This window comes from Dromiciops gliroides, chromosome 4 (assembly GCF_019393635.1).
Source record: "Dromiciops gliroides isolate mDroGli1 chromosome 4, mDroGli1.pri, whole genome shotgun sequence".
Lineage (NCBI taxonomy): Eukaryota > Metazoa > Chordata > Mammalia > Microbiotheria > Microbiotheriidae > Dromiciops > Dromiciops gliroides.
This window is the reverse complement of record NC_057864.1, coordinates 103,980,404-104,004,297: the sequence shown is the minus strand read 5'-3', so window position 1 is coordinate 104,004,297 and position 23,894 is coordinate 103,980,404. Positions and strand designations below refer to the sequence as shown.

The 23,894-nt window shown below is 37.4% G+C and overlaps 1 protein-coding gene across 1 annotated transcript in view; it reads left to right on the top strand.

Moving 5' to 3' along the window:
- Window positions 1-23,894, top strand: part of RBBP5 (RB binding protein 5, histone lysine methyltransferase complex subunit) — a 40,784-nt gene that overhangs the window by 8,019 nt on the left and 8,871 nt on the right. Inside the window, 10 exon segments of the mRNA XM_044005142.1 lie at window positions 700-840; window positions 1,224-1,386; window positions 4,002-4,111; window positions 9,747-9,866; window positions 10,103-10,137; window positions 10,140-10,255; window positions 10,352-10,423; window positions 14,995-15,067; window positions 15,070-15,111; window positions 23,718-23,787. Of these exon segments, the coding sequence (XP_043861077.1) occupies window positions 700-840; window positions 1,224-1,386; window positions 4,002-4,111; window positions 9,747-9,866; window positions 10,103-10,137; window positions 10,140-10,255; window positions 10,352-10,423; window positions 14,995-15,067; window positions 15,070-15,111; window positions 23,718-23,787 (942 nt within the window).

The window sequence follows — 23,894 nt, the reverse complement described above, 5'->3', positions numbered from 1 at the left end:
AAGATTAAACTGTTTCTATTCCTATGTGAGTTGATACATGTAACCCTATCAGAATCTTATCACTAGGGCTGTTAGAGGGAGCCTACTTAGAGAGAAGGCATGGGTGTATTATGTTGGGATGATCTCAAAAGAAGAATGGAATGGTCACACAAGGGGGATGCACTGGGAGAGGGGAAGAAGAAAGAAGAATAAGGAAAATAATCTTACATAAATGAAGCACACAAGGATAAGTTTATACAATATGGGAGAGATTGGTGAGGCGGTGGGGATTATGGAAGTGAGCAACACTTAAACCTTGCTTTTCATCTGAACTAATTCAAGGAAGAAAGAATATACATACACACAATTGGATACAGAAAATCATCTTACTCAAGTGAGAGGGAAAGGGGCCAGGAGAAAGTGGGGGTTGGGGGGGGGGGCAGGAATAAAAGGGAGGGTAAATTAAAGGAGGAAGTGGTCAGAAACAAAACAAGACTCTGAGGAGGAGACAGGGTTATAAAAATAAAAAGGATAACTATAAGAAATTAAGATGGAGGGAAATAGATGCCAATTTACTGAATTGAACAAACTTACCAGTAAGACAGAAGAGGATTGCAGAATGCACAGTTGGACATATTGTGAAAATAAAAAACTGAAAGCTTGTATGTTGTAACTTACAATACATAAAAAGTAACCTCTTTTCTTTTTTTTGTGTGTAAGCTGGAGTCGAGATGGTCACAAGCTTGTGAGTGCATCAACTGATAACATTGTGTCACAGTGGGATGTCTTATCTGGGGACTGTGATCAGAGGTTTCGATTCCCTTCACCTATCCTGAAAGTCCAGTATCATCCCCGAGATCAGTATGTTTAGCCAAAGTTATCTCTTGGGTTGGGGTCTTAATTTATATGGGTTAACTCTGGATTGGTGAACATTTTAGTTTGGAGTCAGCCCTGCAAAGTGTTTCTAGTTGATTGTGTTCTGTGGGCTGCTGGTGCCCTCGAAGTTTTAAGAGATGCAACTAATGATAACTTGCTTTATTGTGTAGTTTTATATTTAAAATAGGACAGATTTTTTTAAACTTGAAAAATGGGCACATAGAATAAGCATGACTGTCTTAATTGAGATTTTAGGAGGTTGGGATATTTGAGGGGTCAATAAATAATGATCTATGTAGGAGGGAAAGGGGAGGATTAATTTTTAGAGGCCAAAGCACTAACCTTTTGCATCTGTCTTTTTTAAACAGGAACAAAGTTCTTGTATGTCCCATGAAATCAGCTCCTGTTATGTTGACCCTTTCTGATTCCAAACATGTTGTCTTGCCAGTAGATGATGATTCTGATCTGAATGTGGTTGCATCTTTCGACAGACGAGGGGAATATATCTATACAGGGAATGCAAAAGGGAAGGTGAGTATGCAAGGCAAGATCTTTAGAATTAAGACAGCTTTGCCAAAAATATTCAGTTGTAGGAATTTGCTACTCTCTCCAAGTCAGCATTGCGTATTGGTCCTATTTATACATACTTGGCTGTCTTATCTCCTTAGTTGGATTTTCTTATATTCTTGAGATCAGTGAGCTAATAGCACAGACCTATCTATAGCAGTTGTGTTCTGAATTTTCCCCTCCTACTCAAATTCTTTTGTCTGTTTTCCTTTGGTTTTTCACCAGGAAGAGAGTCAGATTTATTAAAACATCATTAATTCAAATCCCAGGAACCTGAGCTGAAGATTACCTTTAGGCCTTCTCTAGGGAAAAAAAAAAAAGTGTTTTCCAAATAAAACAGTATAAAAAAGATCCAAGGAGATATGTGTAAGTTAGCAGAGAACAAACTTCTTCCTATTTAGTGAAGTAGATCATTGAAGGCTTCAAGACTAAGGCACACTGTTAGTTTAGTTGAAGTATATACATGCTTAAAAAGTATATGAAAATAACAAAATTTTGTTTTTGGTCTGGACCTGTGATTTCATTGGCATAGAAGACACCCATTGAGTACAGTTGCCTGGAGGACTCAAAGAGAGGTGTAGTGATTTGTCCAATGTGTTACAGAGGTAGGACTTAAGCCCAGGTTTTCCTTACTCCGAGGTCAGCTGTTTATCCATTATGCTAATCTAACAACAACGACAAAATGACTTATCTTTAAGCAGCTTGTAATTCAAGTCAACTTTCCTTTTAAGAAAATAGTGTGTTATTATGCATTAGGCAGGGTGCTAAGTGACTCTGGACAAATCACTTAATCTCACTGACCTCCATTTCCTCATCTGTAAAGTGAAAGGTTATTGAACCTTTACTGGAGCAAATTATTATTATTATTATTATTATTCTACTTGCAGTTTAATAAATACATATACTGGGTTGTGGGTTGGTTTTTTGTTTTTGTTTTTTTTTGGCTTTGGACACTTTGGCCATTGATTTCATGGCTTCTTTAGAAAATGCCTGTTTTGTGGGGCAGCTAGGTAGCGCAGTGGATAAAACACCGGCCCTAGATTCAGGGGGACCTGAGTTCAAATATGACCTCAGACCTTGCTAATGTCTGATAATGCTGCTGTTATAATGATGATGCTGTATAGTTTATATAACAAATTATTTTATTCACCTGTAAAATATTCTGCAGAACATTAAAATATTAAAAAGCAGGATGGCAAATTGCCTCAGGACTCTGTTTCTATCTGTACTCTGCCCAAAAAGGTGAAGATTAGACGAATAACATAATAATAAAAAGGAAGACAGGTAGAGCTTTCAAGGAATACTTTTAAAGAAAGGTTTCAGAAACCATCCATGACAGCTTGAGGAAGCTAATGAAGTCTACTGAAAGGCTGAAATTCCTGATACCTTTAGTCGATAATTGAAAATAAAAGCCAAAACAGATTAAGGTCACACAAGGAATCAAAGCAGTGCAAAGAAAATTAAAACAATTCAACATCAAACAAAAATTTTATTTTAGAGATTTGAGAAGCACAAAAGGGATTAGGAGAGAGATCGATATCCCTGTAGTAGGGATGATATGATTGTAGTCATAACAGCAACACAGTTCCGAACTATGCAAAACAGCTTGTGTGTACCTTTCATACGAATCCAGTGACATATGCCCTTGTCAGCCTTGACTAGTACATTTTTGAACTGTTGGTTCCAGAAGTATTTCTGTAAATCTTTTAATTGAGTTATCAGGTATACTGGTAGAGGAAATACTTCATTGAGAGCTCCCTGTGCCAGTGAAACCAAAGGTCTGGTTTAAAAAAAAAAAGATCACATTTATATAGCACTTTAAGGTTTATATGTCACTTATAACACCCTGGTGAAATAGGCAGATGAGGTCCTGATAGAGCACTGGCTGTGAAGTTGGGAGGTTCTGAGTTCAAATGTGACCTCAGACACTTACTAGCTGTGTGACCCTGGGCAAGTCACTTCACCCTGATTGTTTCAGACATCCAGGGCCATCTCCACTTGTCTAGATGACTGGAGAGAGTGAGGTGGGTGACCTTGCACAGCCTTCCCTCACTTAAATCCACTTTAGTGTAAGCAATGACATCACCCTGGTGTCATGGTTTTCTTGGAGAACGAAGGACAAATGACAGATGAGGTTCAATAATTATTTCTCATTCATATAAATGTAAGAGCCAAAATTATAATCTGGTTCTTTGAAATCATAAATACAGTTTAGACAATAAAGAAAGCTACAATGTAGCAGTCTTTCTAGGGTCTTATTCTTTCCTCTCACTTGGAAACATAAAAAGAATGCAGTTTAGACAAACCTTATCATTTGGTGCTTAATTCAATTTCAGATTTATCCTTGAACCGTATCTTATCACCTTATTGGTGAAATAAATACTCGAGAATATTCACACTGCCCTTTGAAGAAAGGTCAGTGAAATGCTGGCTGACGAGATTGACGTGGTATATCTCATAGGGTTTAGACTTCTGAATGAGTACTGACTGCCATGTAGATTACCAAAAAAGATGATCCTTGGTTTGCCAATAAGAGTCAGGTCTTCTGGACGTTCATTTTCTTCTTCTTTAATCTTTAGATCTTGGTCCTAAAAACAGACACCCAGGATCTAGTTGCTTCTTTCAGAGTAACAACCGGGACCAGCAATACCACAGCTATAAAATCAATAGAGTTTGCTCGGAAGGGAAGGTGAGTCAGGCCCTGGTTTTACTCAGGGCAGCTTTAGTCTTTTTGTTTTGTCTTCATTTAGTTTTATTATAAAATGTGGAAGTTCCAGTAGCAACTTATTCACTGTCATAAATATTTTCACATGGTCTTAGTGGAGACAGTGTGTGCCTAGCTTTCCTTTTTTAACTTTATTTTATATAGATTTTTCCACATTTCTGTGCATTCTTTGTATGTTTTTATTATGGTAATGTGATAATTTGATTACATTTAGGATGTTTTCAGGGGTGTGTGTGTGTGTGTGTGAGTTGCACTTTGTTTCTTACATTTAATTAAAGCTATTTAACCTTCCTAGTAAATTCTATGTAGTGCTGAGACTCAGACATTCACAATAGATCCCTTGTTATTATTTAAAGATTCAACTGACCTTTAAGATACTTATTGATAGTGATTGAGTATATAGTAAGTCTTCATATAAACAGGTTCTTTCCCCCTTTAAAGTCCTAATATTGAATTTACTGGGTCAAAGGATATGGCTAGTTTTTTGCCTTGTGTTCTGTCTCAGCCTCTTTGCTGTCTAGAGAGTTGGCAGCAGTTTGCTTTGCCTCCAACAATATATGCATGTTTTCCTTGAAATTCTACAACATTGTTTACCATTTTTATTTATATTTAGTTTTATAAATGTATAGACTTTTTTTTTTTTAAGTGAGGCAGTTGGGGTTAAGTGACTTGCCTAGGGTCACACAGCTAGTAAGTGTTAAGTGTCTGAGGCCAGATTTGAACTCAGGTACTCCTGACTCCAGGGCCAGTGCTCTGTCCACTGCGCCACCTAGCTGCCCCAATGTATAGACTTTTTTTTTTTTTTTTTTTTTTTTAGTGAGGCAATTGGGGTTGTGACTTGCCTAGGGTCACACAGCTAGTAAGTGTTAAGTGTCTGAGGCCGGATTTGAACTCAGGTACTCCTGACTCCAGGGCCGGTGCTCTATCCACTGCGCCATCTAGCTGCCCCAATGTATAGACTTTTTGAAGTCAGTTTCTAAGTTCATGAAACTTAATGCTATTTAAGCAATTACAGTAATAGATACATTATTTTATTTGGATCTTACTCTTGCAAATGAAACTATTTGGAAGGCAAATCAGTCAAAATAGATTGTAGAATCACATTTTCTATTTGTTTTTTTGTATTACAGATGAGCAGTTTCTTACAGCCGTTATATACTAAATAAAACCTATATACTTTATTCTTACAAGTCTCTAGAACTTAACATTTCTTTATTCTTTATTTTTAAAAACTTTATTTTTATTGGTGACTTTTATTTTTATATTGTGTTCATTTCCAAATTTATCTTTCCCCTTCCCTTGCCCAGTGAGCCAAGGCATCCCCTTCATTAAAAAAGATTTTTAAAAGTTCAGCAGTACTAAACAAAATATTGACCTTGTCTGACAGTGTATATGCAATATTCCACACTCATAGGTACTCACCTCTGCAACGAAAGGAGGAAGATATGCTTTCTCAACTACTTGACACAACATTCAGTTTTATTTTATTCTTTCATTTGTTTTGTTGCATTATTGTATTATATTGTCTTTCTGGTTCTGCTTATTTTACTCTGTATCTGTTCAAATCAGTCTTCCCAAGCTTCTCCTTATTCCTCTTATTTGTATTTTTTTATACAATATTAATATTCCATTTTGCTCATATATCACAATTTGTTTAGCCATTCCCCAGTTGATAGGCTTCTATTTTGTTTTTAGTTCTTTGCTACCACAAAAAGAGTTAATATTTTGGCATATATGGGACCTTTCTGTCTGTAATCATCTTGGGTCATAGACTTACAAGTAGAGTCTCTGAGTGAAAGAGTATGGGCATTTTAATCAAATTTTTTGTTGTTGAATAATTCCAAATTACTTTGCAGAAGAATTGAACCACTTTTACTTTAGACACAACTCTAAAAATTTAGTTGTTTGTCCCACAGCATATTAAAAAGCAAGTAACTAAAATGGATTTGTCAGGTACAAAGACATTAGCAAAATAGTGATAGCTGGTCTCTTTACTACATGGATTATAGAACAGCTGGGTCTTTGTTTTTGTTGTAGTTTTTACTATGCTAAGACCTTTCCATGGCCTCCAGGCCCTTCCATCTGGCCTGCTTGGACTTGGTGGCCTGATCTCTAAATATTGTTAGGGATTTGGGGGCTTTATAGAACCGTTTGTTACTGTCTAGTAATTTAATGTCTGCCCATGACTACTCACTTTTTAAGGAGATGTGCCTTAGCCTAGGGCTTAAATTTTTTTCCACTCAAGAGCCCTTTTTGCCCAAGAAATTTTTACATGACCTGGGGTGTATAGATATATAAATAAGTATACTGTTGCCAGATTTTTCACAGCTCCCACATTCAGTTATGCATCCCCATATGGGGTCATAACCCACAGCTTAAGAAGCTTTGCCCTAGCCTATGTGGGCACCGGAAAGAGAAAAAAATGGTGGGTAACTGCATTAAAACAACGGCAGAGACCAGTGACCTTGACAGTAACATTGCTTTATCTTTTGGGGGAGTTCTTTGATGACTGCTGTGATGAAAGGTGTGGAACTATTAATGATAGAGCTTAAGGTGATAAGAGAACAGTATGAATAACTGAATGGGAAAACAGCGATGCTTGAAGGTATGTATTCCATTAAGGGGCCATTTTTTTCTCCATAAGATTATACTCAGTTTTGCAGGGTAATTTATTTTGATTTTAAGCTTATTTCTTTAGCTGTGTATTCCAAAATGTCCTTCTGTTTACAGTGGAAGCACCCAGGTCTTAAATGGTTCCTGAGTATAGTTCTTTGATATTTGAACTCTTTCCTTCTGGCTGCTTACAGTATTTTTCCTTTGATGTGGAACCTTTGCATTTGTGCTATTGCATTCTTAAAATTTTTCTTTTTTGGAAGTTCTTTCAGGAGATGATTGGTGGGTTCTTTTTATTTTGTTTACTGGTTCTAATGGATTACAGTAATTTTCATTTGTGGTTTCTTGAAATATACTTTCCACAGTTTTTAAGAAGTCTGATGATTCCTAAATTATCATTCCTTGACATGTTGCCATGGTCGTTTTTGGGTTTTTTTGTTTGTTTGTTTGTTTGTTTGTTTTGTGAGGCAATTGGGGTTAAGTGACTTGCCCAGGGTCATACAGCTCATAGGTGTCACGTGTCTGAGGCTGAATTTGAACTCAGGTCCTCCTGACTCCAGGGCTGGTGCTCTATCCACTGTACCACCTAGCTGTCCCTGGTCATTTGGTTTTTTTTTTTTTGTTTGTTTGTTTGTTTGTTTGTTTTAGTGAGGCAATTGGGGTTAAGGTGACTTGCCTAGGGGTCACACAGCTAGTACTTACTTAACACTTGTTAAGTGTCTGAGGCCAGATTTGAACTCAAGTACTCCTGACTCCAGGGCTAGTGCTCTATCCACTGTGCCATCTAGCTGCCCCTGGTCTTTTGTTTTTGATAGCAGATATCACTACTCTTTTCAGTTCTTGGATTTTGTTCTAATATTTCCTGCTGATTTATAGAATCATTCATTTCTGTTTAGTCCATTCTGGTTTTCAGAGAATCTGTTATTTGAATAAGATTTTCATTACATTGTCTTCTACACTATTTTCCCCATTTTTTACTCCAAAGTTTTATATCATTTTTATATGTTGTCTTATTTCTTCTATGTATTCATGTAGTCCTTGTGGAAAATACACTTTTTTCTTTAAATCTCTGCTTGCAAGTGTTAGAGAATTACTTCCTCCTTCGAGGTTAGATTTTTGGAGTTCTTTGCATCTATCACAGTTTTTTATAATAGTCTTTATCATCTCTCCATCCTTAGTTTCTTTGTGCCCGTGCTAGGCTCTGCTTCCTTCCCTTCTTTTGATTGGGTTTTTAGCCATTCTTGAACTTAACCTGGGTCACCTGGTTATGCTAAGATCCACCTCATGAGCAGGGCCCCTCTGGGTTTTTGAGGGACAGGGTGCTAGAGACCTTTGAGCCCAAGGACCTGGGTCATCTCAGTGCTGTAAGTTCACGTACCCAACACTGATCAACCTCTTCCTGGTTATTTCATGATACAGGCTGAGTTTCTTAGCACCTCAGGGCTTTATTAGGGAAGCTGTCTGTCCTTGATGCCTCTGGATGCTTCAAATAAAAATTTTAGCACTTGTAGGAGGAAAATTTGATTTGTTTAGAAAATTATCCTCTGTAGAACTTTTCTAGCAATGACAAAGGTACAATTGTATTCTTAAATGCAATTTTGTGGACATAGTAAGGTAAAAGAACTCTCACTGCAATTATAGGCAGTGTTGAAGCACTCACTATGGTTAGTACACTCATGGCATACAAGTAGGGGAGTGGAGATTTGACCTTAAGAGGTTTTGGAATAGGGAGATGAGACACATATTCACAAGGAGTCCTTGTGACAAACACTGGTGGGTAGGGACTTCTGGGAGGTGAAGTTAATATGATTCAACAGTGTCATATGTCTGTCAGAAAGCTAAAGTAATCTTAGGTAACAGTGATCTTTATTTTTTTTGTTGTTTTTTTTTTTAAGTGAGGCAATTGGGGTTAAGTGACTTGCCCAGGGGTCACACAGCTAGTAAGTGTTAAGTGTCTGAGCCGGATTTGAACTCAGGTTACTCCTGACTCCAGGGCCGGTGCTCTATCCACTGCACTACCTAGCTGCCCCTGGTAACAGTGATCTTTATTGGTCAAAACACTTTTGGCATTATTGTATTGGGTTTTGGGCTCTGTATCTAAGTGATAACATCTAGATGAAATTGAACAGAGTGATGGAAGGACTTGAAATCTTCTCATTTGACCATAAGTTGAAGAAACTCGGAATATTTAGCCTGAAAAAAAAAGAAAGGACTTGGGGGTGGAACATGAAAGCCATCACAAAAAAATATTTTAACAGTTGGTATAGAAGAAAGGGATTAGACTAATTCTTGGTCCCAAATGACAAAATTAGAACCAGTGGGTAGAAGTTGCAGGAAGTCTGGATGAAAAAATGATAGACAAACAATTGTCTAAAAAAAAAATGGGGGGCAGCTAGGTGGCACAGTGGATAGAGCACCAGCCCTGGAATCAGGAGTGCCTGAGTTCAAATCTGGCCTCAGACACTTATACTTACTAGCCGTGTGACCCTGGGCAAGTCATTTAACCCCAATTGCCTCACTAAAAAAAAAAAATGGGCTTCCTTATTAAGTAATGAATTTCTGATTATTGGAAGAGTTCAGGCAGAGACTAAATGTTATATAAGATGTTGTAGGGCAGAGGTCAGCAAAATTCTTGAGTGTAGCCCAAGTAGATTAAAATGTAATTGGAAAAAAAAAGAAAAATGTATTGGGAAATGTTAACACATACATTTTTTTTAAAAAAAACAGTACAACATATTTAATTTGTGGTTGCCTAAGTCAATAGGTAGCCTGCAGGAATCCTTTCTTTTTAGGGTTTGACACCTCTGTTGTAAGGGCTGTTAGAGCAGGGGACTCAATTCTTGGTGGTAGTTTGAATTAGGTGATTTTTTTTAAGGTCCCTTCCACCTGAGATTCTATAATTTCTTGCTAGTCTAGGGGAGCATTAATAGTAACCCATTAGTTTCCTCTGGCCTTAATTTTTTTCTTCTTCCCTCTTTTCTTGCAGTTGCTTTTTAATAAATACAGCAGATCGAATAATTCGAGTGTATGATGGCAGGGAAATTTTAACCTGTGGCAGAGATGGAGAACCAGAACCCATGCAGAAACTGCAGGATTTGGTAAACAGGTATATGTCTTACATTTAAGAAGAAATGTTGCCAGAGGTAAATTCACATAAAATACACCTTGGAGTTGTTCCTAGTAGTGATAAATTCCTTTCTGCCATGGTTCAGAGCCCTTGTACTTTTCTTCTTGGCATTTTGGTATTTGCTTTACTTTCCTTATCCTAGGCGCAGGGAAAAAGGTTGGATATTTTCAGATGGTAACTATATTCCTGTGTAATTTTCTCCTCTCAACTTCTAGGACACCTTGGAAGAAATGCTGTTTCTCTGGAGATGGGAATACATAGTTGCAGGCTCTGCCCGACAGCATGCCCTATATATCTGGGAGAAGAGTATTGGTAACTTGGTAAAGATTCTTCATGGGACCAGAGGAGAGCTTCTGTTGGATGTAGCTGTGAGTAGAATGGGAAGTTTTGTCATGCACATTGTCTAGAAAAACCTTAACAAACGTTTTTTAAAATGTTTCCTTTTCCTCTTTATTTAAATACAGTGGCATCCTGTCAGACCCATAATAGCATCCATTTCTAGTGGAGTAGTATCCATCTGGGCACAAAATCAAGTGGTAAGAAACTGGTTTTATTTGTATTCATTTACTTTAAAGCCAGGTCTCTTCCATTCTTTCTAGGGGTGAATATATATAATTTTTTCATTAGCTCTATTAGCCTTTGCATCTGATTATGCCTTTTTGTTTGATGGAGGGAAGCAAGGATTAGGTAAGACATGTAAATGAAGACAACTTTAAAGTCAAAAGAATGCTGGATTTGTCATTAGAGGATCTGGGTTTGAATCCCACTTCTGTACCTGTCTGACTCTGAGCAAATCATTTAACTTCTTAGGGTCTCAGTTTCTCATCTTAAAATGAAGGCATTGGGTTTTAGAACCTCTGAGGCCCTTCTGGCTCTGGTGAGTTAGCCAGACAGACAAGTGTTTGTTAAATGCTTATTATGTGCCAGACACTGTGCTGGGGGATACTGAGAAAGGCAGAACCTCTGCCCTCAGGGAGCTCACCTTCTAATGAATGAAATAACATGTAACTAACGAGGTGTAAGCTAGATATACCCAGAGCCAGTGGAAGGTCATTACTGAGGAAAGACCTATGACCTGGGAGGACCAGGAAAGTCCTCTAGCTTACCATGGGATCTGAGCTGAATCTGGCAGGAAGCCAGAGAAACTAAGAGACAGAGGTGAGGAGGGAGAGTGTTCCAAACATGGGGGATTAACAGGGAAGTGGGGCGGGAGGGGCGTTCCTTTTATTAAACAGTTATAAAGTTATAAAAGAGAAGGGGACCGATACAGGAGATTCTGGAAGAACTTGTCTGACTGTGGGCTGCTACTCAACTAAACCTGCTTCTCTTGAGGCTTATACCAATTATCCCAGCTAAATTCTATCGTTTCGATTTGAGGCAAGTCAAGAAAGCTCTGGCTTCCTTGGCCCTTTGTACTAGATAGCCTCTGAGATCCTTTCTAGCTAACATCTTAGGATCCTGTCAACTCTTAATTGTTAAATCCAATGGACTTTTCTTCATTCTTCTCTTTTCTGCAATTGATCACACCCGTGACCTCCTTTTAATTTTTTCCTCTTTAACCTGCCTGGCCAACTCCTTTCCTGGAGGCCACATTAAGTGTAGCCATCTTCCAAGTCTCTGTCCTGGGCTTTTTTCTCCTTTGGTGATCTCGTGGGTTCAGTGTTCATTTTGCACAGATGACTTCTGAGTCTACAGGTATGGCATATTGGATAGTGTTGACTGTAGAGTCAGGGTGACAGGTCCAAATCCCTCCTCTGACACATACTGACTGACCCTGAGCAAGTCAGTTATTCCTCAGTGTAGTAGGAATTCTGTGTATCTACAAAGTTGCAGACAATTGCTTATCTGAATGGGTAGGAGTTTTTCTTTCTAGGAATTCCCTACACTTGAGAAATCACAGATCCATATACATCTCCCAAATGCAAATGACTCCCCAAATCTATACATCCAGTCCTTATTTATATCCAGCTGGATGTACCACAACATCTCAAAGCAACATGTTCAGAACAGAACTCATATTTCCTCTTAAACCCATCCTTCCTCCAGACCTCCCCATTTTTGTGCATGATATAACCATCCTTCCAGGTACCTTGGTTTAAAATCTTAGAGTAATCCCTTGATTTTTCCCTTTTTCCTCAATCTATCTCCAGATGGTTGCAAGTTTTGTTGATTTTTACCCCTACCATATCTCTTTCTCTTCTCCTCCACTTACACATCTGTTTCCCTAAATTTCAGCTGTATCTCTCTCACTGGATTATTGAAATGTTTCCCTAATTTCTTTACACTCTCGTTTCTTTTTCAACATAGTTGTCAGGTTGATATTTATAAACACAGATCTAACCATGTCACTCCCCTTACCCCTATCCTCCCCCATTCTTAATAGTATTTTTCCCCAATTTCATGCAAAGATAGTTTTCAGAATCATTTTGTAAGATTTTGAGTACAAATTTTTCTTATTCCCTTCTCTCTCCTCTCCCCAAGACAGCAACATCTGATCTAGGTTCTCTATGTACAACCACATTAAACATATTTCCACATTAGTCTTGTTGTTAAAAAAAAAAAAAAGGAAAAAAAAAAGAATCAGAACAAAAGGGAAAAAACCCCAGAAAGGGAAAAACAAAAAAGTGAAATAGTATGCTTCAATTTGCATTTAGACTCCATAACTCTTTTTCTGGATGTGGAGAACATTTTCTATCATGAATCTTTTGGAATTGTCTTAGATCATTGTATGGCTGAGAAGAGCTATGTCTGTCACAGTTGATCATCACACAATGTTGTTGATACTGTGTACAATGCTCTCTTGTTCACTTCACTTAGCATCAGTTCATGTAAGTCTATCCAGGTTTTTCTGAAATCTGCCTGCTTATAATTTCTTTTTTTTTTTTTAAGTGAGGCAATTGGGGTTAAGTGATTTGCCCAGGGTCACACAGCTAGTAAGTGTTAAGTGTCTGAGGCAGGATTTGAACTCAGGTCCTCCTGACTCCAGGGCCGGTGCTCTATCCACTGTGCCATCTAGCTGCCCCTCATAATTTCTTATAGTACAATAGTATTCCATCACATTCATATACCACAGCTTGTTTAGTCTAGTCATTCCCCAATTGATGGGCATCCTCTCAATTTCCAATTCTTTGCCACTACAAAGAGAGCAGCTGTAAATATTTTCGTACATGTGGGTCCTTCTTTTTTTATGATCTCTCTGAGATACAGACCTAGAGTGGTATAGTTGGATTAAAAGGTATGTACAGTTTTATAGCCCTTTGGGCATAGTTCCAAATTGCTCTCTAGAATGGTCGGCTCAGTTCACAACTCTACTAATAATGCATAAATCTTCCAATTTTCCCACATCTTCTCCAACATTTATCATTTTCCTCTTTTGCCATATTAGTCAATGTGATTGGTGTGAAATGATACGTCAACATTAATAGGAAGCTTCAGTGTTTCCCTATTAATTCTAGAATAAGAGATTAATTTCTCAGCCTGGAATTTAAAGCTGGCCTGACCTACCTTTTAGTCTTATTTCACATTATTACCCTGCATACACTGTCCGTTCTACTTAAGCTGCCCTGCTAGCTCTTTCTTGTAGAAGGCATACCATTTTGTTCCCATACAATTTCACAAGGGGGTCTCCGCTACCTGGAATGTACTCCTTTCTTTAGAATCCTAATTTCTTCCAGTGCCATCTTGGGTTCCCCTGTTACAGAAAGTCTTTGCTGATCCTCCACAATGATTTGCACTCCCTCCTGAAATGACTTTTCCTATCACTCATATTTGTGATTAGGTGGTACAGTCGGTCAGTATGCTCAATGTGGAGTCAGAAAGATCTGACTTTAAATGCAGCCTCAGACACTTACTAGCTGTTTGACCCTGGGCAAGTCATTGAATCTTTAATCTCAGCCTGTTTCCTCATCTGTAAAATGGGGATTATAATAGCACCTGCCTCATAGGGATCAACTGAGATCACCTGGACAGCCCTTGGAAAATGCTAGCTATGAGATAAGATAAACTTCTATATGTTATATATCTCCCCCTCCTTCCACCCCTCCCCAGTGTTTAGCACAGTTTTTGGCATATGACAGGTACTTAATAAATGCTTGTTGATGATTTTATTTTAATTAGTGGAGAAAGCAAGAAGGAGCTGTTACAGAACAGTGACTAATTATGACTTTAGGAGACTAGTAATGACCCATGCCTTTCCACCTTTTGACAGAGAAGTCCGGGACTAGAGGGGCAAAAGAAGATAGCTAATTTCACGTGTGTCCAGTGTGATTTATTTTGCTTGCCTCTATTTATTTTTTACAAGGCAAGTTTTTGATTTTGAATGACTGAGATAAAGAAAAGAGCTATTAATAAGACACAAAAATACAAATTTAGAACAGGGAACAAAACCCAACAATTTTGTTACTTCCTTGTTAAATTGATAGTACATGCTTTTAAAAACGACATAAAATGTTCATAGTTTCATGTACAATCCTCTTTTTTATTCTTTGTCTATTGTAACGTTTTTATTTATGTTGATTGTTTGTCGAGCTCATAATAAAAATGATTTTTTTTTAAAAAAAGGAATAGTTGGACAGGAAGAGAACCAGGAGAGGAGAGCAGTATTACAGAAGAGAAGAGAGGAGAATATCTAGGAAGAGGGAAGGGTCAATAATGTTTGAAAGCTGCAGAATGGTGAAGGAGGATGAACACTGAGAAAAGGCCATTGAATTTAACAACTAAAATATTGTTAGCAGCCTTTTAGGAAAAATTTCTGCAGTGTTTGGCTGACAAAGGATACTACTCAAACTCTGTGCCTTTATTTTATTCTGAAAACGAATTTAAGTCCTGGAGATAAGTAAACTTTTTAGAAAAATCTTCTGTAGTTGAACTGGAACTTAATTCTCAAAAGTAGAGAAAAATAGGTTTTTGAAGATCAGCAGTTTTTAGTTGTGAAGTAACTGAAGGGAAGATTTTAAGAACTTTTCTGCCAAAACTTGAAGGCAGTTTTTGTGTTTCTGTGCCATAAAATAGAATTTACAAAGTCAAGGTTCTGGTTGCCAGGTGGTATTTTATCTTTAAATTTTAAAGCAGGAATGTGAACAAGAGTGCTCTGTGTTTTGTGGTATAGGAAAACTGGAGTGCGTATTGCACCAGACTTTAAAGAGCTGGACGAAATGTGGAGTATGAGGAAAGGGAGTCAGAGTTGACATTGAGGATGAAGATAAGAGTGAGCCGGAACAAACAGGTATTGTTTCTCAATCACCATGTTTTTTGGGAAAAAAAAATTCTGGTCTTAACTCTGACAATTCTATCTGACCATGCACAGACAGGGATAAGATCATTTAACCACATCACTAGCAAGTTTTTTCCTGTTAATTAAAACATACTCAGTTTCATTTTTTTATGGTGTGATTTGGTGCTTAGCACCTACCAGTTATCTTTTTGAAGAAAGTTTTTATAGACATAATGCTTCATGGTGGGCTTTTTGCAGATATTTGTCATTAGTACTGCAATACATGATAGCCAAAATGTCCCATAACATAATGTTTCTTATAGCCTTTGGGCATATGGTAAAATCCATCCTTCCACTTCCTATCTTTGTCTTTTCAGGGAATACCTGTGAGCCATCCCTCCAACATTATTTCTGGTTTTATTATACCAGTTAATGTTAAAATTACCCGTGATCAGCTTCTCCAGCATATGTTCAGTTGTTGGTCACTGTGGGACAAAGATATCACATTTACAGTGTCAACAGTCAAATGGAAGTTTGTGTACCATCTAGGAATCCTGATTCCCTGTTCCTTTTCCCCATCTTCTCTGCAATTGCCACTTACCAAACTGATGGGGGGAAAGGCCATTTAACATTTTTTCTTCTTTGTTTTCTGGATTGCCATGGCCACAACAATTTCAACCACTATATAGGCAGGCCTGTTGGTGATGTGGCTCTCTGAGATTAGCTAGGTTGGTAACCTGGAAAACAGATTTGGTTTTTTACTAGGCCATACTTGAAGTCTTTCATTATGGTAGAATCTGCCAGACTTCATGCTCTTTGGCACAGGCTTTGAGAACTTCCTGTCATGATGAGGCATCAGTGTGAACTTTGTAAAGTAAAAAGCATATGGCATACTATTAAGACTAACCCTCTAAAGCCAAAGACTTCAGCTTCTGGATAGAAACTCAGTATTTGACAAAAAACCTGCTGGTGTAAAACTGGAAGATAGTATGGCAGAGACTAGGCATAGACCAACATCTTACACCTTATACAAAAATAAGGTCAAAATGGGTTCAAGATTTAGATTAAAGGGGAGCAACTAGGTGGTTCAGTGGATAAAGCACGGCTCTGGATTCAGGAGGACCTGAGTTCAAATCTGGCCTCAGACACTTGACACTTACTAGCGTTGTGATCCATGGCAAGTCTTTTTAACCTTCATTGCCCGGGGGTGGGAGGGGAGGGAGAGGTGAGATTTAGACATAAAGGGTGATACCATAGATAAATTACGGAGAGGAAGGAATGATTTACCTCTCAGATCTATGGAGAGGAAAACAATTTATCACCAAACAAGAGATAGAGAATATTAGAAATGCAAGATAGGAAGACTTTGATTACATTAAATTTAAAAGTTTTTGTACAAACCAGAAGCAATGCAGCCAAAATTAGAAGGGAGGCAGAAAACTGGGAAACAATTTTTACAGCCAGCATTTCTGATAAAGGCCTCATTTCTAAAATATATAGGGAACTAAAATCAAATTTATAAGAATCCAAGTCATTCCCCAATTGAGAATGGTCAAAGAATATGAACAGGAAGTTTTCTGATGAAGTCAAAGCTAATCTATTGCCATATGAAAAATGCTCTAAATCACTATTGATCAGAGAAATGCAAATTAAAACAAATCTGAGCTACCACCTCACACCTATCAGATTGGCTAATATGACAAGAAAAAAGGAAAATAATAAATGTTGGAGAAGCTGTGGAAAAATTTGAACACTAATGCATTGTTGGTGGAGCTGTGAACTGATCCAAACCATTCTGGAGAGCACATTTGGAACTATGCCCAAAAGGCTAATGGGGACTGTTTCATACCCTTTGACCCAGTGGTACCACTTGCTTAGGTCTCTGTATCCCAAAGGAAAACCATAGAAAATGATCCACATTGACAAAAATATATTTATAGCAGCTCTCTTTGTGGTGGAAAGAATTGGAAATCAAGAGAAACCGCCCATCAATAGGGGACTGGCAAAACAAAGTTGTGGTAGATGAATGTAATGGAATATACTATTGTGGCTGGAAGAAACAATGAGCAGGAGGAGTTCAGAGAAACCTGGAAGGACTTACATGAACTGATGCTGACTGAGAGGAGCAGAACCAGGAGAACATTGTACACAGTTACTGCAACATTGTGGATGAACAATGGTGATAGACTTGGCTCTTCTCAGCAGTGCAGTGATCTAAAACAATTTCAAAGAACTCATGATAGAAAATGTTCTCAACACCCAGAAAAAAGAACTGTTAATTATGAATGCAGATCAAACCATACTGTTTGTACTTTTAGACTGTTTAGTTTCCCTTATTTTGAGGTTTTCCCCTTGTGCTCTGATTCTTCTTTCACAAGATGACTAATGTAGAAATATGTTCAATGTACGTATACAACCTATATCAGATTGCTTTCTGTCTTGGGGAGGAGGGAGGGAAGGGAGAATGGGAGAAAAAAAAATTGGAACTAAAAGTCCTGGAAAAACATGTTGAAAACTCTTATATGTAACTGGAAAATAATAAAATACTCAAAAAAAATGGGGAAAAAAAAGACTAACCCTCAATAACCTGACAAGTTATTGAAAACCAGAAATGGATAACAGAAATGACATCCATGGGGACAGCTAGGTGGCGCAGTAGATAGAGCACCGGCCCTGGATTCAGAAGGACCTGAATTCAAATCTAGCCTCAGACACTTGACACTTACTAGCTGTGTGACCCTGGACAAGTCACTTAACCTTCATTGCCCCGCAAAAGAAAGAAATGACATCCACTCTAACTATACTAATTTCATCCAGAAGTTTAATCACTGTAAATTAATCGCCACTTTCAAGGAGACCAAAAGAACTCAGAAAACACCTTAGTCAGCAAACATTAGATTTATTTACCAGAGTGATCTGGCTACCAGCTGTAGCACCAGATTGAAACGTAAATTCATCTGCAAAATTCATCTTACAATCTTACAAAGATTGATGATTATGAACATTATCTCATGTAGTAGAGGAAAATAATGGAGGGTTAAACCAATTTAAACAGAGTTGGGCAAAATAGCAAACTAAACAAAGTCATCCTAAGGGCGTTCAAGGATAAAATGGAAAGACAAGAAACAGAAGAAAATGGAAGAGATCTGCAAAAACCATTTCAATAAAGGCTTATATGAAGTAATGTTCATTTTTAAAAAGAAAGATGCAGGAAAACAGTATACAAAGTAACAACAGTATAAATGAAAGAATCACTACCACAAAACAATTTTTAAAACAAATGTTGAAAATTATGAGGACCAAATTTGGCCCAAAGAAGAGATATGAGAAGGTACTTCTCCCTGTTCCATTGATCATTGCGAGACTGCCTGATTTAATTATTCAGTACCATGCCAATTAAACAACCAAAGAATTACTTATAGTAGCAGAAAAAAAAAAACCCCACAGTGAAATTCATGTGGAGGAACAAAAGGTCTAGAGACATAATGAAAAAAATGGAAGAAAAGAGTACCAGATCTCAGAATTCAAATTATGGGGACAAAGCATTTAGTTACCAAAAACAGTTTGGTACAGGTTAAGAAATAGGTCGATCAGTAGAACAGATTAGGTATATAACATACAGAAGCAAACTAATACAGCCTAGTGTTTGATGACCCCAACGACTGGGGTAAGAACTCTTCAAGAAAAAATTTCTGGGAAAACTAGAAAGCTTTCTGACAGAAAACTAGATATAGGCTAACACCTACCAAGATAAATTCCAGATATACCAGGATAAATTCTAAATGGATACGTGACTTAGACATAAAGGGTGACTTCATAAACAAAAATAGAGTAGGAAATTTTAAAAAAAAGTCACCTTTTATATCTGGGCATAGGAAAAAGTTCATGACCAGACAAGCCATAAAAGGCATCACAGAAGATAAAATGGATAAGTTTGATTACATTAAATTTAAAAGGTTTTGTATAAGTAAAGCTAGTACAGCTAAATTTGGAAGGAAAATTCATAACTAGGAAAATTTTTTGCCACAAATTTCACTGATATGGCTCTCATTTCAATTTTTGTAAAGGTGCTCTACATACCTGATAAGTTCAATGATTACCAGACATTCATTAATTACCAGAAGGCTATCACATCTTAACTTTGCTATAATTCTATTCAGATCCTTAACTTCTTTCTTGTTTATTTGATTAGATTTTTATAGGTCTGAAAGGAGGAGATTGAGGTCTGTCTTCTACTATTATAGTTTATCTGGTTTTTGTCTGACTTTCCTTGTAGTTTTTTCCCCCGCTTTTCCTTTAAGTATTTAGATGCTATGTTATTTGTTGGCATATTTAAGTCTCATTAGTATCTGAGATCATGCTACCCCTTGTTTTTTTACATTTGGTTGAAGCGAAATAATTTTGCTTCATCCCTTTATTTTAACTCTCTGTATATCTTTACTTCAAGTGTTTCTTTTTGTAACCAATGTGTTTTTAGATGCTGCGTTCTAATCCATGTCGATACTATCTTTTTCTGTTTTGAGTGAGTTCATCCTATTCACACTTGGGATGATCATTAATTGTGTATTTCTCTCCATCCTATTCTCCTCTTACACTTTTTTCTCTCTTTACTTCCCATGCCCTCTTTACAAAGAAGAAAAGAGTGGCAAGAGAGAAAGATTATGCTTAGTGCCAGAGCTCTGTGCTTTATGTAATCTGTTGAAGTTATTCTGTTATTGTCCCCACTCCTTGTTCCCTCCTGTTTCTCTTTTTTTGTAACTGTCTTGTTTTTTATTCTCTTCTCTCGACTAGCTCAGATAAAAGTGAGGTTTGAGAGTTGTTAGTTCCCAGATACCTTCCTCTTTATTTGCATAGTTTTCTACTTGTGTGTCACACTTATGTGAGATGATTTTCTCCATCTTTCCTCCCATTTTTTCCCCTAGTATTCTCTTTTCTTCTCCCTTTCTTTAACTTTTTCTTCCTTTTTCTTTCTTTTTGTGCCCTTATGGTCAATAAAACCACTTCCAGGTTCTCTGTCTAATTTAACTCCCATCTGATTTTAGTGTTTTCAGGGGACACTAGTATCATCTTCCCCTATTAGAATCTAAACATTTCATCCTTGTTTAGTTTCTTTTGATTGAACTCTTATGTTTACATTTTTGTTTTTCTTTTGACTCATATACTTGTATTTCAAAATTTCTCTATTTTTTTCAACAGGACTGCTTGCAAGTCTTATATTTCATTAAAAGTCCATTTTTTTCCCCCTTGTAGGATTATACTCTGTTTTGCTGCGTAAGTCATTCTTGGCTTGCCTTTTGCAATATATTCTAACATCTCCACTTACAATGGTGCTAAATCTTGTGTGATATCTAATGTGGCTTCTTTCTGGATGCTTGCAGTATTTTTCTTTGACTTGGAAGCTTTGGAATGTCTAAGCTCTTTTTTCATTGTGGATTTTAGGTAATTCGTTGATTTTTAAATTATCCCTCCTTGATCTTTTTTCCATGTAAATTATTTTTACTAAGAGTGACCTTACATTTTCTTCTTTTTAAAAATATTAGTCTTTTCACTTTATATTTCTTGTTGTCTCATGGAGTCATTAACTTCATTTGACTTACTCTAATTTTCAGGGAGTGTATTGTTTGGGTAAGGGTTTTGTACCTCTTGTGTTAATCTGTTAATTCTCTTTCCAAGTCTTTTCTCCATAGTTCTCATTTCTTTTCCCAAAAATTTCTCCTCTAGCACTCTTATTTATAAATCACTTTAATTTCCTTTTTTTTTTTTAACTTTAATTTTTCTAAGAATTCTAGTTGAATTTGTGTCCAAACTGTGTTTTTATTTGAGGCTTTACTTGTAGATGTTTTGGAGTCATTCTTTTCTTGGTTTGTGTCTCAGGTATTCTGTCACCATGAAAGCTCTTTCTGGTGGGATTCTTATTTATTCATTCTTCCATCCTTACTTCCAGAATTTGGAGTTTGTATTAAAGTCATGTTCTTCATACTTCTGGAAGGAGTTTCTGGGTCTCACTTGGTCCTATTTTATATTATCTTAGGTCTTGCTGCTTTTTTTCTTGGGATATTGAATGAGTGGCAGCTCAGACTGGGGACTTGCAAGCTCTCAGTGTACCCAAAGCAGGCTGCTCTAGGACAGAGTCTGATTGCTACCTTTTGGTCTGAGCTTTGCAACCTTCTGACCCTAGTTTGGGTCTGGGTGATACAATTTTAGACTTGCCCCTGGTTGGAGCTCCAGTAGACTGCTGCTGTGCCTGGGCCCCATCAGCTCATTGGCAGGTGCAACTTGATGTATGAAGCTGTATGACCTCCCTTAGTTTGAACTCTGCCCTGTTTTCTTAGCTGTAGGCCTCAGACCAGGATGGAGGTTGAATCCACACAGTTTCTGCTTGATTCTGTGTCTGCTCCTTGGTCCTGGTCTACCACCTTTAGACTCAGTTCTCCTCCTCATTCTGTACTGGATTTATTTGCTGCAGGGTGTCTCCTATTTGTACATCAAGGTCATTCAAGATTTCCTGGAAGATGTAAAAACTGAAGTAACTGTTAAATAGTCCTCTGAAAAATAAATATTAGGTGGGCCATAATACAGGTTTATTCTTCCCTAGGCATCCACCCCTGTGATGATAGAAGAAATGCTGTAGAAAGTCTAGATAGAAGAAAGATTCCTTATAGATCGAGATATCTCCCAGATACTATTTTCTGATGACATTTTGATGGTTGCATCAAGCCCTGATACATTGCTGAGCCTCCTGGGAGAGATGTGTAATTATTCAAAGGATTTGTCCACACAGGAAAGGCCAAGTGGATGAAGAATTTTCATTGTCCAGATTTCAGAATCAATTTAGATCAACATCCCACAGAGCTCATTCTTTCCCCCTTCCCTTTTCCCTCTCAGAGAACTATGCCTTATTATAAAGAATAGGAGAAAAGTTCAGCAAAACTAATCAGTACACCAACCAACTCTGATATCCTATGCAGAGTTCCACACCCCTAGTCTCCCACATCTCTACAAATAAGGGAGAAACATAGTTATTATAATTTTACAGCATTCAGTTTCATTTGTTGTTTCTGTTTGGATTGTTGTTGACATTATGTATATTATTAGAGCACTGCATTATAATAATGGGCCACAATTTATTTAACTATTCCCCAGTCAGTAGATAGCTACTTTATTTCTAGTTTTTTGTTATGTTTGTTTTTAACTACTGTAAAAATTGCTGTATTTTGGAATATGTGGAGCCTTTCTTCTTACCTCCTCATAGTACATGCCTAGGGTGGGGTCTTTGAATCAAAAGGTCTGAGCATTTTAGTCAGTTTCTTAGCACAGTTGAAAATTGCTTTTTAGAGCTGGTAGACCAGTTAAAAGGGAATCAGTGTCTCTTCCCACATGCCAACAACTATTCTCATTTTTTAAAAATCTTATAGATGTTTCTCAAAGGAAATGTGACTTGACTGCTTTCTGGAATTGTTTGATCCTTGACTATGTTGCTTATTTCTTAGTGTACCCACTAATACTTTTAGACAAAACAAACATGACAAATTTTCACGTTATTTTGGCAGCTAGGTAGCTCAACATATAGAGTGCCAGACTTGGAGTCAAGAACACCGGAGTCCAGATTCCACATAAGCCACTTAAAAGCTGTATGACCCTGTCACTTAATGCCTTTTATTTGTAAATGTGTAAATTCATTTTCTTCATTTGTAAAATGAAGATAATAAATCTCAGGAGTATTGTGAGGTTCACTAGAGATGCATGTGATACTCTTTGCAAGAACAATGGAAAGTGCTATATAAGTGCTGCTATTGAGGATGAGAATGAGAAGATGTGGGATGACCCAAGTGCCAACTGGATCACCATTCTTCACATTTGGGACTGGCTAACTGAGCCTTTCCTCCCTCCCTTATCTGCTGTAGCTCTTGTCTTTACAACTGCTTTGGCATTTTGTGTGCTTACCTTACCTTGCATGGATGTCTTATTTCATCAGTTTTATAGTGAATTCTTGGAAGGTCCTGTGTCATACACAAGCTTTGTATGTCTGAATTCCAAGGGTGAAATCTCATCCCACATGCATGAATGTGATAGGAGCCTCCTTGAAGGCAGTGACTTTGTCCTATTTTTTGTATCCTTGACAGTAATTAGCACAGGGCTACACACACTCAAGGTGCTTGTGTACTCAAATGTGTGATTGGTAGGTTTCATTCTTCTAAGAATACAAAATATGTCAAGTGACTTATAAAGTGCTGCAGATCATCACAATGTCATCTGCTAGTGCTGGGCCTCAGGACTGAGTATCTTTTTCAGCCATCAACCTCAGATTTGCTATACCTTTTACTTTGTATTATAAGAGAAACTATGTAGGTGATGAGCCGGTACATGGTGAGAAATTAATCTTAGATTACACTGATAGTATTTGTAATTACACCTCATGCTCACATAGCACTTACAGCTCACATCCTGTGGAGCACTTGAAGGTTTCCAAAACACTTTCCACACAACAAACCTGAAATGCATTGTAGTATATTATTTCCATTTTATAGATGAGAAAATAGGTGATAGTTTTATTTAAGATATTAATCTGAGTCTTCATTTTTTCATTTAAATCTATTCTCCTTTTAATTGTATTGTAGGTGCTGATGCTGCAGAAGATGAAGAAGTAGATGTCACTAGTGTAGATCCTATAGCTGCCTTTTGTAGCAGGTGAGCACAAATGGCCTTATGTATTTGCTTTCAAAAGTAGAGCATTGGGCAGTTAGGTGTCGCAGTGGATAGAGCACTGGCCCTGGATTCAGGAGGACCTGAGTTCA